Below are 15239 nucleotides of genomic sequence, written 5' to 3'. Positions count from 1 at the left end.
TCTGCCTATTTGTGATCTCTCTCTCTCTGTCAAATAAATAAATAAAATCTTAAAAAAAAAAAACCCAAATATATGGATAAGGAAGATGTGGTCCATATACACGATGGAGTATTATGCCTCCATCAGAAAGGATGAATACCCAACTTTTGTAGCAACATGGACGGGACTGGAAGAGATTATGCTGAGTGAAATAAGTCAAGCAGAGAGAGTCAAGTATCATATGGTTTCACTTATTTGTGAAGCATAACAAATAACATGAAGGACATGGGGAGATGGAGAGGAGAAGGGAGTTGAGGGAAATTGGAAGGGGAGATGAACCATGAGAGACTATGGACTCTGAAAAACAACCTGAGGGTTTTGAAGGGGCGGGGGGTGGGAGGTTGGGGAACAAGGTGGTGGATAATAGGGAGGGCACGTATTGCATGGAGCACTGGGTGTGGTGCAAAAACAATGAATACTATTACGCTGAAAAGAAATAAAAAAAAAAAACACCTTTCCTGTTTGAATAAAATATTTTAGGAAAATATGTATAGTGATTATTTACATGATAAATAGGCTTACCTTCATTATTGAAATTTAAATAGAGGAATGGAGCACAAAGTGAATCAAGACCTGATGGAAAGGAGTTGGGGGTAAATAATTCAGTAAATAAAGATCAATATAAGTGTATATACATACCTTATTAAGTTCCCTGAATTAGTTCTATATAGATTAAGCATTTTAAGTATTACTCATCCAGAAATATATTACACATCATGGAGTAGTGTGAGGAGTAATTGACAATGACTGGCACATAGTATATGTCCAATACAGATCAGATACTGTTATTATTATCTATTATTTTGAGTTAAAGTGAGAAATACAGTAGTCGAAAAATATAAAATTGATAGAAGGTTTGGATTATACAGTCTCATCTCTGACCCTAGGTGATCTTGGCAATCATCTCCAAGCATGTTTCCTTATCCTGGAGATGGGAATTTGTCTTACAAGTTTCTCTGGGATGATGAAAAGCAAACTTTCTAAAATTGTGCAGTAAAATACAAATATGTTACATATGTCATTTATTGATAATAATGCTGTTCATATGTTATCATGTTGAAGGGAGGTACATAAATCTATAATTGTTAGGAAGATACGGAACTCTAAAAGGGACAAGGCTAGGAAAAATAATAGCTTTGTTTTAAGTTTTGCCAGAAATTGAGATTTAAAATAAAAAAAAACCTACTGTTCATTACAGCAAATTAAAAAATAGAACTGGGAAGAATGGGCATCTCATTCATGAATTTATCAATGACTACAAAAATAATGAGAAGGGTTAAAAATGAAGGACATGAAACATTAAAGTTATTTAATAAAAGAGAGTTAATAAACAAAATAAGCAGTGTAGGGTGGCATCCTATTCTCCAATTCCTAATAACCATGATAACCAGGTTGTAAATCATTAAATGACAAGAATATCAATTAACCCCAAATTATTTATGGTATAATATAATTTTATTATTTGCATAGCATTAAAAATAGTGTCTCTAAAGATTACAATAGCACAAAGTATTCTTCCTACTTTCCTAATCAGTATTATGGCAAATTGTTTCATTAAATATCATGCATTTAAATGATATCCACTATGCATTTAGACAAAGTTTTAAAAAAAGTTCTCTCAAAAAATGGAAAACCAGTAATAGCTTTCCACAAAGCTAATTTTGATAATTTGTTTTAAATTTTTAAATTGTCAGTCATGCAACATGCTTCTGGTACTTCAGAAAGAATCTTAATAATGGGGGAAAAATGTTACCTTGCCAATACACAAGATCAGGATGAGACACAACCCAGGCTTTTAATACACGCCTAAATTTTGCATGACCTTCTGGTGATGATAACAGTTCATCATATTGATGACACCGAGGAATATCCACTTCAATCTGTAAAACAGCAGAATAGTAAGGTGGAACTGGAATAGAGTGATCTCCAATAAACCTCAAGATAAGGAAAAGGAAAGAGTATATCCTGAGTATCAGAATAGACCATCTACATAATCCCGGTGTCTAAAGTTTTTAAAGTTTATATTATTCCTCTGGAAACACCAAGAAAGTTGTATGTATATTTAAAGAAAAAAAGACAGACCATTTTATTGAAAAGGCACATATTAATAAAGTTTTCAAAAAACCTTCCTTTACATCCTGGCCTAAATAAAGGGCAAATTCTTCAGATAAAAAAGTACAATTATTAGGAAAAGTTACTTGGTCTATATACTCCTTTGGAACAATTCTAACTCATTAGCTTGTGAGTAAAATAAGAGCATGCATATATATACATATGAAGGCTGCTGAGTTTCATAATTAAGAAAATTCCTCTTGCTTTTCTAAAATTTAAAGATTTGGCAGAATTATCTTGGGTTGTTTAAGAAAATCTAAATCATACTTGTCTATCTGTAGGAATTGGAGTATCTTTATCAATTGCATCATACTTGGCATGAATAGCCCCCTGCAAAAAACAAGAGAAGATATATTAATTTATCATATCCTTAACAAATTATTGACTTAGACAAAACACAGTTCTTAAAAACCTCTATCTTTGAAAATACACCCAATTATAGAAAGGCACATTCAAACCCAAAGCATCTTCTTAGAAAATTCTTCATATCTTTTACAATCTGTGATGAAAGTCTATGACAATTTACCATTTTGCTAAGGCAGTCATTTGAATTATATGCACAGGAAGACAAGTACGTTGAAAGAGTCACTTAATGAATATGCTTAGCTAATCTCCTAGTCCCCACAACATAACACAGCCTTGTTGTGCTCTCTTCATTGCCCTCTCACACATAGTAAGTTACATGAAGAAATTTAAAAAAAAAATGGGGGGAGTCATCCCTTGAGAAATTTTCCTGTTAAAGTTGGAAATGAAAGCAAAAATAAAATAAAATTGTTTAGAGGAGTTCAGCACCAGAAGGAAGAGGTTTGGGATAAATTAAAGAATGAAATAAAGAGACCACTTACATTTTCCATTTATACCGTTACAGAAAGAATAATTACATAAACTACTTCAAATTTTGGTCATGTTCTACAGGATCAAGCGCAGAACAATTGTTAATTCTCTGGTTTACTGTTATGATAGAGAAAAGAGCTAGGAATTTGGAGTTTAATCTCTGACATTATATGCTATTATCAGCATCTCGGGCACATCTACTTTATGAGACATTTGGACAAGTTGACCTTGGAAGTACTCTTGAATTTTAACATTTTATGGTTCTACGATTCTAATTATTACCATATGGTAGGAAAAATAGGCATTCTTATTAAGCAACCAACAAAACTCAAAGATATTTGTAGACTTTCACCAAAGAAATCAGGAATAAAGGAAGGAATTTTTTCAATAGAGAGTTAAAAGGATTAAAAATACTTGGGAGAATTCACACACAAAAAATTACGTGATGTAAACATTCGGGTACACGTGCCCCTTCGGATCACTATGTTGTATCTTTAGGGTAAATACCCAGTATGCACTTGCTGGGTCATAGGGTAGTTCTATTTTCAACATTTTGAGAAACCTCCATGCTGTTTTCCAGAGTGGCTGCACCAGCTTGCATTCCCACCAACAGTGTAGGAGGGTTCCCCTTTCTCCGCATCCTTGCCAGCATCTGTCATTTCCTGACTTGTTAATTTTAGCCATCCTGACTGGTGTGAGGTGATATCTCGTTGTGGTTTTGATTTGTATTTCCCTGATGCCGAGTGACGTGGAGCACTTTTTCATGTCTGTTGGCCATCTGGATGTCTTCTTTGCAGAAATGTCTGTTCATGTCCTCTGCCCATTTCTTGATTGGATTGTTTGTTCTTTGGGTGTTGAGTTTGCTAAGTTCCTTATAGATTTTGGATACTAGCCCTTTATCTGATATGTCGTTTGCAAATATCTTCTCCCATTCTGTCAGTTGTCTTTGGTTTTGTTAACTGTTTCCTTTGCTGTGCAAAAGCTTTTGATCTTGATGAAATTCCAATAGTTCATTTTTACCCTTGCTTCCCTTGCCTTTGCCGTTGTTCCTAGGAAGATGTTGCTACGGCTGAGGTCGAAGAGGTTGCTGCCTGCGTTCTCCTCAAGGATTTTGATGGATTCCTTTCTCACATTGAGGTTCTTCATCCATTTTGAGTCTATTTTCATGTGTGGTGTAAGGAAGTGGTCCAATTTCATTTTTCTGCATGTGGCTGTCCAATTTTCCCAGCACCATTTATTGAAGAGGCTGTCTTTTTTCCATTGGACATTCTTTCCTGCTTGGTCGAAGATTAGTTGACCATAGAGTTGAAGGTCTATTTCTGGGCTCTCTATTCCGTTCCACTGATCTATGTGTCTGTTTTTGTGCCAGTACCATGCTGTCTTGATGATGACAGCTTTGTAATAGAGCTTGAAGTCTGTAACTGTGATGCCACCAACTTTGGCTTTCTTTTTCAATATTCCTTTGGCTATTCGAGGTCTCTTCTGGTTCCATATAAATTTTAGGATTATTCATTCCATTTCTTTGAAAAAAATGGGTGGGATTTTGATAGGGATTGCATTAAATGTGTAGATTGCTATAGGTAGCATAGACATTTTCACAATATTTATTCTTCCAATCCAGGAGCATGGAACATTTTTCCATTTCTTTGTGTCTTCCTCAATTTCTTTCATGAGTACTTTATAATTTTCTGCGTATAGATTCTTAGCCTCTTTGATTAGGTTTATTCCTAGGTATCTTATAGTTTTGGGTGCAATTGTAATAGCCAAACTATGGAAAGAACCTAGATGTCCATCAACAGATGAATGGATAAAGAAGATGTGGTATATATACACAATGGAATACTATGCAGCCATCAAAAGAAATGAAATCTTGACATTTGGGACAACGTGGATGGAACTAGAGGGTATCATGCTTAGTGAAATAAGTCAATCGGAGAAAGACAACTATCATATGATCTCCCTGATATGAGGACATGGAGAAGCAACATGGGGGGGTTAGGGGGATAGAAGAATAAATGAAACAAGATGGGATTGGGAGGGAGACAAACCATAAATGACTCTTAATCTCACAAAACAAACTGGGGGTTGCTGGGGGGAGGTGGGATTGGGAGAGGGGGAGGGGGTTATGGACATTGGGGAGGGTATGTGCTATCGTGAGTGCTGTGAAGTGTGTAAACCTGGCGATTCACAGACCTGTACCCCTGGGGATAAAAATACATTATATGTTTATTAAAAAAAAAATTGGAAGGGGAGGCTAACCATAAGAGACTATGGACTCTGAAAAACAACCTGAGGGTTTTGAAGGGTCAGGGGTGGAAGGTTGGGGGAACAGGTGGTGGGTAATAGGGAGGGCACGTATTGCATGGAGCACTGGGTGTTGTGCAAAAACAATGAATACTGTTACGCTGAAAAAATAAATAAATTAAAAAATGGGAAAAAAAAATTACGTGATGGATACCCATACGATATCTATAAGAGAATATAGGAAGGCAGGATGACAAAGAAATTGACAGGAAATGCAAACATATTGGCAAAGATTTGGCCCATTACCATGACTGCTGTCACTAGAGTCTCTGTTAGTACTTCAAGTCACTCTAATAATGTGACACCTTGCCTCTTCTCACTGCCACCCATAAGGTACCACAGATGACAAAGTACCATTTTTCCTGGCAGCATGGTGCTGGGAAGACAGATGTGCCAAAAGGAACTAAATTATATTCATGATTATTGACACGGTTCAAATTAGAGTGGAATACTTCTCCTTATAATAAGCAGTCCTATTTCCTTTTTTCTTTTTAAGATGTTATTTATTTATTCATGAGAGACACAGAGGGAGAGAGAGACACAGAGGGAGAGAGAGACACAGGCAGAGGGAGAAGCAGACTCCCCACTGAGCAAGGAGCGTGATAAGGGACTCGATCCCAGGAACCAGAGATCATGACCTGAGCCGAAGTTGGATGCTTAACCAACTGAGCCATCCAGGTGCCCAGCAGTCCTATTTCTAAATGAACATACTTTATAAGCAGAGCTGTATATTTATAACTGATATGTATATTAAAATATTCAATTATTAAAATGAATAATCAATATAATTTGAGTCCCATTAAATGAAATATTAAATAGCATAAATCTAACAAGACTTCAATCATATTTTCTATTCTATCTATTCTATTCTTTTCCTCCATTCCTTTCACTAAAAATTGCAAAAATAATCTTAATACTCAAATTTTACTACATAATTTTCTAATAACTTGGAAAATGTATATCCAGAAAGTACTTTCCTTCTTCTTTCTTTCCTAACACGACTGATCAGCTTCTAACCTCTTCTTTCTTACCTCAACTCCCAAAAGAGCAGCCCAGGTTAAACCTCTCATAAGAGGAGGAATGTCAACTCTTGCTTCTTTCCAGATTTGATTTTTTTTATATGGATAAGCCTATAGATAAAAAAAGATATGAAAAATACCTCAAGTTACTAAATGCCTTCTTTTAATCTAAACAATTCCAAATATACCAGTGATAAAGTTGAAGGTGACCTGCAATAAAGTTCCAAGTATCTGAAATTATTTCACCTGATGTTATTAATACATACTAAGTTAGCAGTGGAATAGTTCCCTACCTCTGTAAATCTTATATAGTACAATCAAAGAGAGGAGCTGAATTTACTGTTTTTAATCATCCCTCTCTGTTTTGTGCTCTGGAAAAATTATGAATGGATCCTATGGAGAATAATATTCTGAACCTCATATGTTAAATAACATATAAGGCACTTTGTAAAATACCTAGTAATATAGAAAGTATTCAGTAAATATAAGTTATTATTATGGTTACTTCTATAAGCTTGCATGTAAATTTGTCTTTTTATAAATTTGTACTTCAGGAGGAATTTCTAGAACAGAATTAATAGGACACAGGGTATGGATCCTGTTAAAGGCTCTTAATACAAAATTTAAAATAGCTTTATAGAATGTTTTAACCAATTTATACTTATTCCAGAAGAATGAGAGTTCCAATCTCAATATATACTTTCTCACTTTGCTAATTCAATATGGAAAAAAAGTTTACTTTTTTCAGTCCTAATAAGGATACATATTTGAATAGATTTACTGACTAGTTTTATTTCTATTTTTTTAATCCATTTCTCTGTTTCAATGATAGTCCTTTTTCCCTATTGATTTTTAAATGTTTTTTAAATATTAAAAAAGATATTAAATATCTTTTGTCTAATGTGGTTTTGCATAGATTCCTTCATCTTGTTTTTACTTTTTAATTTTATTTACAATTAACATGTGTCATTTTTACTATTAATCAGATAAAACAGGTCATAAGAATTAGTGTTCTCATGACATCAAGATTCCCTAAGAATTACCAATGAAATAAAAAAAATTAAGATTGCATATGGACTCTTTACACCTTATGCTTTAGAATCCTACCTTTAGCAGCCTGTCAAAGAGAATGATTCTGTTTAGTTGGTACTCTGTGTCCCTCTCTCGGATGATTAAAGGGAGAGTGGCAGCTGCAGACAACTCATTATTGCTGTTTGAATGAGGTAAATTAGACTGGCTATAATAGAGAAACAAGAGCAGAAAAATTGACAAAACATATAAAAAAACCCCGAACATCACATTTTTGTATCCTCCTTAGGAAACAATTTTCCAAAAAAATATGCAAGCTTCTTATCAATCTAATAGAAAGAGAAAAGAAAAATAATGGTAAAAAGAATATATACATATATATATACTCACTCATCTTCAAGTAGTGGGTAAAATGCTTCTCCACCAACATCTTTTAATCTCTGAATTTAAAGAGAAAATATTTATGATACTTAAGATCTGAGACAGAAAGATTGATCTTTATTTAAAAGGAAGAATAAGGTAAAATTATATATTTATAAAGATACTAGGAAAACGACAACAGAATTTAAAATTCATTTACTGTAAACATGCAAATACACCATGCCTGCAGTGACTAAGTTTAGCTGTAAAGAATATTCTTTGCTTTTTTATTTTTTTACCTTCAGGGATTTCTCATAAATGTTACAAACCTATTATGATAGTTTTCCAAACAGGATGCAGAATTGCTAAAATTAGTATAAAATTGAATAAATGGATAAAACATTTTTTAAATTATGTGAAGATTATATTAAAAAGTACTTTTTAATACACATCCCTTAATTTAAAACTTGAGTCCAATTTACTTCTGCCTTGACATTAATACAAACTAAAACAAAAGTAAGGTGCTTAAAAAAAGGATTCAGGAGAATTTCTCACATCATACTTTGAACATGCATGACTCAAACAGCTGGTAAATCAGCTGACAAAACTCAATTTCCTTAATTATTTTTTCACAAACTTATTCTAATAATGTTACTCCAAATAATACCATTGCCAGGATTATAGATATTCTTCAAAAGCATAAGGCAGCAGGCAATAGTAAAGTAAAATCTAAGACACATCCTAAGTAGGGTGATTAAAGTTAATGCCATCTTGCCTGCTGCTCTGCTCTTCAATTCAACTTCCAACTTGAAGGCAGAGTATCTGCTCCTATGGGGATTGACACAGAAGTTCAAGCGCTGTGTGTAGCCAGCATTGATCTTCTGTTGATTGTGTACTCACCCACATGAGTTGGCCTCAGAATTTATTTTTTTTTTTAAAGACTTTATTTATTTGAGAGAGAGAGCATGAGGGGGCGAGGGGCAAAGGGAGAAGCCGGTGCCCTACCCAGCAGAGGGCCCAATGTGGGACTTGATCCTGGGACTTCAGGATCATGACCTGAGCCGAATAGCCTCAGAATTTTTAAAAGCCAAAGAAAAAATCTTTTACCCACAACTGAGAATCTGGCAAACACTGATTCTACGCCTGGCTTTTTTCTAAGATTTGATGTGCTATAGATTTATGCCATTTTTCCTCTAAACTTTAAGGTGTTTCTTTTGTGGATTAAAATTGTAAGTAGAAAAATAAGATTTTCTCAAATTTTACCCCATTATTAATATGCACATTGTTTTAAAATTTGGGTTTTACTGTCCTGAAAGTCATAAATATTGTAAGTAACTTTTTGCCTTTTTTTGTATTAAAAATGTAGCATATTAAAAGTACAAAAAGGGCAAAAATACAGAAAAGTAGAAACAAAAATTATTTTGTTTCCATATTATTTTTAAAATCATCAACATAAACATTTTTTAAATAATCATAGATAAAAGTATCTTAAATTTCAAAAGTGGAAATGTAAGGTCATTGAGAAAGTAAAATTGAAGACTTGTATTTATTTAACTGATGTTCATACACTTCGATTATATTTAAAGAAGCAAATTAAGAGTAAAACCAAATTGGTGAAAACCATGTATTTGGATGTAATTTATTGTTTGTTGTTTTGCACTGCTACTTACTTCATCTACTATACACATTCTTTCTTTTCAAAGAGATGATAAGCTTAGTGTATCATGTAGTAATTACAGATTTAGATTTTCTATTCCTTGCATTATGCCAGGTAAGGGATTCTAATTCCCTCCTACTACATAATATGTAAAATACTAACAGGAAAAGCCTAAAAATATAAGGAAAATCAATGATGCGAGACCCAAAACTGGGCTTAGAGATAAAGGATATAAGCTAGAAATAAAATATATTGATAATCGTGGCCTAGGGTTTTAAGCACAATGGGACAAAGACTTGGGCACCTGATTAACAGGCAGCCAGACTGGAAGAGACCCTGCTACATTCAAGAAAGAACTGGGTTTGTTGGGGGCGGAGGGGAGGATATCCAACTTTACCCAGTCCAAGTGATTGATGTGGGGAAGAAAAATACCCAATACAGATTCCTTTTAGCCCTCCTGTCTCTCCTAATAAGGTAAGGAGGGAAGCTGAGAAGCTTTATATAAAGGTCACAGCCCAGAGACACAGGTTCACTAAAGGGCTGAGACCTAACATAAGACTACAGAACTCCTTCCCTTCCCTACCTTACCTCCCATGTCAATAGAACTCCAATATAAAAGGGGATTCCAGCTGGAAGAGCTCCAGACTCTATTTTTAAAAGTCTCTAGGGAAAAAAAAAAAGTCTCTAGGGAAACCCAAAATCACCAAGGGGAATAATAGCAAGGATAGTAGAGGAAATTTTAGTCTCTGACAAAAAAGCACACATAGTAAACAGCTAGATAAACATGACATTGTGAGCTAAAGGCCTATTTACCATAGTTCTTTTTACTGGTAAATCATGTTAGGGTTTCAACAAAAAATGGCAAGGCATGCTAATATGTGAAAAAGGCACTCTGAAGAAACAAAGCAAGCCACAGAACCAGACTCAGATTTGTCAGAGAGTTGGAAATTATCAGGCCAGTAATTTAAAATAACTCTGATTAATATGCTAAGGGCTCTAAGGAAAAAAGCAGAGAGCATGCAAGAACAGGTGGGTAATATAGGCATGGAGATAGAAATTCTAATAAAGAATCAAAAGATGAAACCTATGTGTTATAGAAATCAGAAGAAGGAGAAAGGAGGAAATTTCTGGAAATTTTCAAAATTAAAGACATGAAATAACAAAGATCCAGGAAACTACCAACATCAAGCAGGATAAAAACCAAAAGAAAAAACTATGCCTAGTAATATCATATTCCTTAAAAAGAAACCATCAAAAATTAAAGGAAAAGCCACAGATTAGAAGATATATGCACTACGCATAGCCAACAAAGACTCCATATTTGGAATGTATATTTTGAAGTCCTCAAATCAATAAGAAATCACCCAGAAGGAAAATTGACAAAAGATATGAACTAGTAATATATAGAAGAGGTAAACACACTACCAAGAAATATGGAGAGATTCATAACTGCATTATAATCAGGGAATTAAAATTAGTATTATAGCAAAATATTATTCTATACCTTTTAGAGCAATATATTTTTTTAAGGTTTATTTATTTAAGAGAGAAAGAGACAACAGGTGCAGGGGTTGGGGTAGGGAGGGGCAAAGGGAGAGGGAGAAGCAGACTCTCCAATGAGCAGGAAGTTCCATGCAGGGCTTTATCCCAGGACCCCAGAATCATGACCTGAGCCCAAGGCAGAGGCTTAACCAACTGAGCCACTCAGGTGCCTCTAGAGCAATAATTTTGTAAAATTTGATAATATCATGTGTTACCAAGTATATAGAAAATGAGAAACCTTATCCAATAATGGAAAAAAAGATACAACTCCTTTTGTGAATGATTGAACAGTTTGTACTAAAGCTGAAGATGTACAGATCCTATTTCCCAATAACATCACTCCTGGGCATATATCTTAAAGAAACTCTGACATACTTTATGATATCAGGGAGGAATTCAAGGCTTCATGTATATCTTTAAGGTTTTATTTAAAAAAAGAAAAAATCTGAGGTAGATTTGTCAAAACACCATCTTACATTTCTTAGCTGGCATAAGGACAATGTCACGGTGGTGTCATCTAATAGTGAGCTTCTATCTCGACCTTGTCCAAAGCTTTCACCATCTTCAAATAAAAAACTAAAAAGAGATTTAAAAAAATAATCATTTTAATGAGAACACAAAAAATGATTTATTGCTTCTTCTAGAAAATAAAATTTATTCTAAATCATCATTCCCTCATCAAAGAAAGAAATTTTAGACAAATGGATTTATTAAAAATATGTATTTAATATGTTTATATTTCACCAAACAATTCTCATTTTTAAATATAAATTGAGTTCATATGAATACAGTATACAATTAGAAAGCATTTTAGGAATACAAGAGTGTGATTTGATTATTCTCCTTGTTCATGCAGATTCAATGCTAAAATTACTCTCTTGACAATATGTGTATGTGCTCCTGAGGAAGTTTATATGAGTGAGAAATGATAAAAAAAAGAAAGAAAAATCATGATAGTAACTTCTCAGAAGAAAGAATAGTGAATAATAAATGCATAAAATTTCTTTAGGATTTCAGAGAAATAATTTTGAGAATTTACATATACCTTGAAATTTCCATCATCTTATTTCCTGGTGTTCTATTTAATTCAATGTGTGAGAAATATAATTGACTGAAAAATCAGTTTAAGGGGGAAAAATAGAGACCCAGTAGTCTACTTAAATAATTAACCTAAAAATTTAACATGTGAAGAAAAAAATGATCAGCAGGTAATTTTTATTGTTATCTACAATGATCAAATCTAGTACTAAAATCTAAAATTAAAAATTTAAAGCATTGGTGGAAATTTAAGAGATTTAGGTTCACATCTTTACAAATAAATACAAACAGCAATGGAACAGTAACAATTTTGGTCCTTAGAGTTGTACTGTTAATTAACTGTCAGTCTAATTTATATGATGATGTCCAAGATCTTATGCGATTCTGCAGTTTTCATAACAGTGATTTAGTACCATGACGATCCCTAGGACAAGGAGGCCATAGAGTACATTTACAATTATAATTGGAAATAAAAAATAGTTACTTATAATAGGCACACTAGTCTACTTTATTAACTCTCTTGAATATTACTATTCTTTCTGACTTGTACATTTTTCATTTTTGAACATCAATTATTAAAGCTATTCCATAATAATGGATCTACTTCAAATAGATCAGAAAGCAAATTATGTATTAAAATATTTAAAAATTTATTAAAAATAATAAAATGTTAATGCGAATTCTTCAAATAAAAGCTTTAGCCAAAAAAACAAGGTATTGACTTCCAGTTGCTTTCATAATCACTTAATTGGAATGTCTAGCAAAGAAATCCCAAATTAAATAAAAATGTTATGACTAAATGTTTTTCTCTTCTAAGAGAAACTTTCTTTCCTTACTTGGGGAGTGTGCAGATAGGTGGTTTAGACCGAATGATCTCCTTGTTGACAAGCTCTTTCTCCAAGTCACCTCCAGCTAAACACCAAAGGTAATATACTTCTTCAATAGATCTTTCTGCCAGGTAATCACTGTTTATATCTATTAACAACAAATGAAAAAGAATCATAGCTATCATACTTTTTGTTTTTATCAAAAGGCAATAGGCAACAATAGCTGATATTCTCAAAATTAATTGAAGAACACAGCAAGAGTCCCTTTAATAAGAACATTCATACTATAAACTGCACAAAAGATGAAATGCAGATATACATATTGGATGTACATTCAATTTCTTTGAGAAACAGAATTTTTACCCTCTATATTAGAGTTATATGGGAAATATATTCTATATATCAGGCTCTGTGGGGAATGGATAAGGGCAGAAAAAAGCACTTGGACACTTAACTAACACAAACTATCCTATCCTTCATGTCTTGGGCAATTGCTGCCTCTTCTGAAGAGTCTTTCTTAATATCTCAGGCACACTATGATTCTACTGTACTATGTTCATATTGAATTTATGTATAATAGTAATATAAATGTTTATCTGCCTCTCCATTTGGCATGAATGTTACCTGAAGTTATAGTGCACGGAACATAGCAAGAACTCAAAAAAATATTTGACTGAATGAATGCTTAGTAAATATTTCCTGCCATGACTTACATCTTGATAACTCTTCAATTTAAGAATATCATTGCTGCCACTAAAACACACAATCTGAGAATGGTAATCTTTATAGATGAATGAAAAGAGAAAAGCTGATATTCTCTTACAATGAGGAAGATAATGTTATGGAATTCTACCTACAATATAATTTTTAGAGATCATTTATAATAAATTATGTAGAATATGATATATGTATGCTGTAGTGGAAATTCCACTGGGAATTAGAAAGCAATTTTGGCATTAAGATTTGAGATGAAAATAGGACTTTGGTTTGTATAACAAATTTTTTTTGGTGCCACTTCCTCAATCCTTAAAAGTTCTTCCTCCAAAGCAAGTTAAATTTAAAGAATTAAAAAGTTGGGTGGTATAAGAGACTCTTAATCTCACAAAACAAACTGAGGGTTGCCAGGGGGAGGGGTATAGGGAGAAGGTGGTGGGGTTTTGGACATTGGGGATGGTATGTGCTATGGTGAGTGCTGTGAAGTGTGTAAACCTGGCGATTCACAGACCTGTACCCTTGGGGCTAATATTACATTATATGTTTATAAAAAATAAAAAATAATTATTAAAAAAAAAGAAAAAAAAAAAAAAGAAAAAAAAAGTTAAGTAGTTATATTTTAAGCAAATCCAAAATTATCTCTGAATTCCCAGACAGGTATCCATAAAGCCTTATTAGTGTAATATATATATTATTGGCAAATGCAAAACTGAAAGTAGGATAAGGGTACTTTCTTTAAAAATAAAACACTGTTTTTGGTCTTATTTATCATTACCTTTACATAGCTGACTGATATCCTCAGGCAGAGTCAAATCAGCACATCTCAAAGAAGATGAAAACAGACCGGCAGGTTGGGTAAAGGGAGTATATAAAGGTGACACTTCACTAAATACCTTGTCCTGCATTAATTCATCGGCAGTTGGCCTTGAGAAAAATTTAAAACACACAGTAGGAATGAGATACAAATTTCATCATTAGAAATTCTTGGCATCACTTACTTAAAAAGTTATAAAATGTAGAAAATTAATTTTCAAATGATTTAATTATCATTTATGTTTACCAGGGTAAATAAACTTTCTTTTTTTCTTAAATTGCTGTGTAACGTTGACCTTTTAATGTTTATTCCCTGATTTGTGTGTCTCATTACTCTCTTCAAAAGTAAAAAATCCCGTATATCACAGTGGCGCCAAATTAGCCAGTGCCTTACCTAATTTTGAAAATAGTGGTATGAAAAAAGATCACTGGAAATATGAATAATCTTCTTATATTCAAAAATCTGATAAGAGGGGCGCCTGGGTGGCTCAGTGGGTTAAGCCGCTGCCTTCGGCTCAGGTCATGATCTCAGGGTCCTGGGATCGAGTCCCACATCAGGCTCTCTGCTCAGCAGGGAGCCTGCTTCCCTCTCTCTCTCTCTGCCTGCCTCTCTGTCTACTTGTGATCTCTCTCTGTCAAATAAATAAATAAAATCTTTAAAAAAAAAAAATCTGATAAGACATTTGTAAAACTTTCATAATACATGGCTTTTGTATTATATGATGTAGGCCTGTTTCTGAATATGGTGTAAAATGAATCTTGTGGCTTTGGAAAAAAATTAGGAGAAAAATAAATTTCTACAGAGCTTCTTAATGTAAGAAAAAAATGATTAAGAGCTAGCATATAGTTTATATCAGGAGCCAGATAACTATGGTTCTTGGGATAAATTCACCTACTGTCTATTTTTATATGGTTCATGAGCTAAAAATGGATTTTGTATTTTTAAACAGT

The 15239-nt window shown here is 33.4% G+C and overlaps 1 protein-coding gene across 2 annotated transcripts in view; it reads right to left on the bottom strand.

The window, feature by feature from the left end:
• TBCK (TBC1 domain containing kinase) overlaps window positions 1-15239 on the bottom strand; it is a 214400-nt gene that overhangs the window by 126506 nt on the left and 72655 nt on the right. For both annotated transcript variants that reach the window (XM_045998022.1, XM_045998021.1), the window contains exons 10-18: window positions 14251-14399; window positions 12771-12909; window positions 11373-11472; window positions 7728-7777; window positions 7416-7545; window positions 6321-6419; window positions 2419-2481; window positions 1793-1919; window positions 562-612 (exon numbers count right to left, since the gene is read on the bottom strand). In XM_045998022.1, the coding sequence (XP_045853978.1) occupies window positions 562-612; window positions 1793-1919; window positions 2419-2481; window positions 6321-6419; window positions 7416-7545; window positions 7728-7777; window positions 11373-11472; window positions 12771-12909; window positions 14251-14399 (908 nt within the window). The remainder of the gene's footprint in view (window positions 1-561; window positions 613-1792; window positions 1920-2418; window positions 2482-6320; window positions 6420-7415; window positions 7546-7727; window positions 7778-11372; window positions 11473-12770; window positions 12910-14250; window positions 14400-15239) is intronic.

The sequence above is a fragment of the Meles meles genome, chromosome 2 (genome assembly GCF_922984935.1).
Source record: "Meles meles chromosome 2, mMelMel3.1 paternal haplotype, whole genome shotgun sequence".
Classification (NCBI taxonomy): Eukaryota; Metazoa; Chordata; class Mammalia; order Carnivora; family Mustelidae; genus Meles; species Meles meles.
Note: the sequence above shows the minus strand (reverse complement) of the source record. Positions and strands in the feature narration are given on the sequence as shown.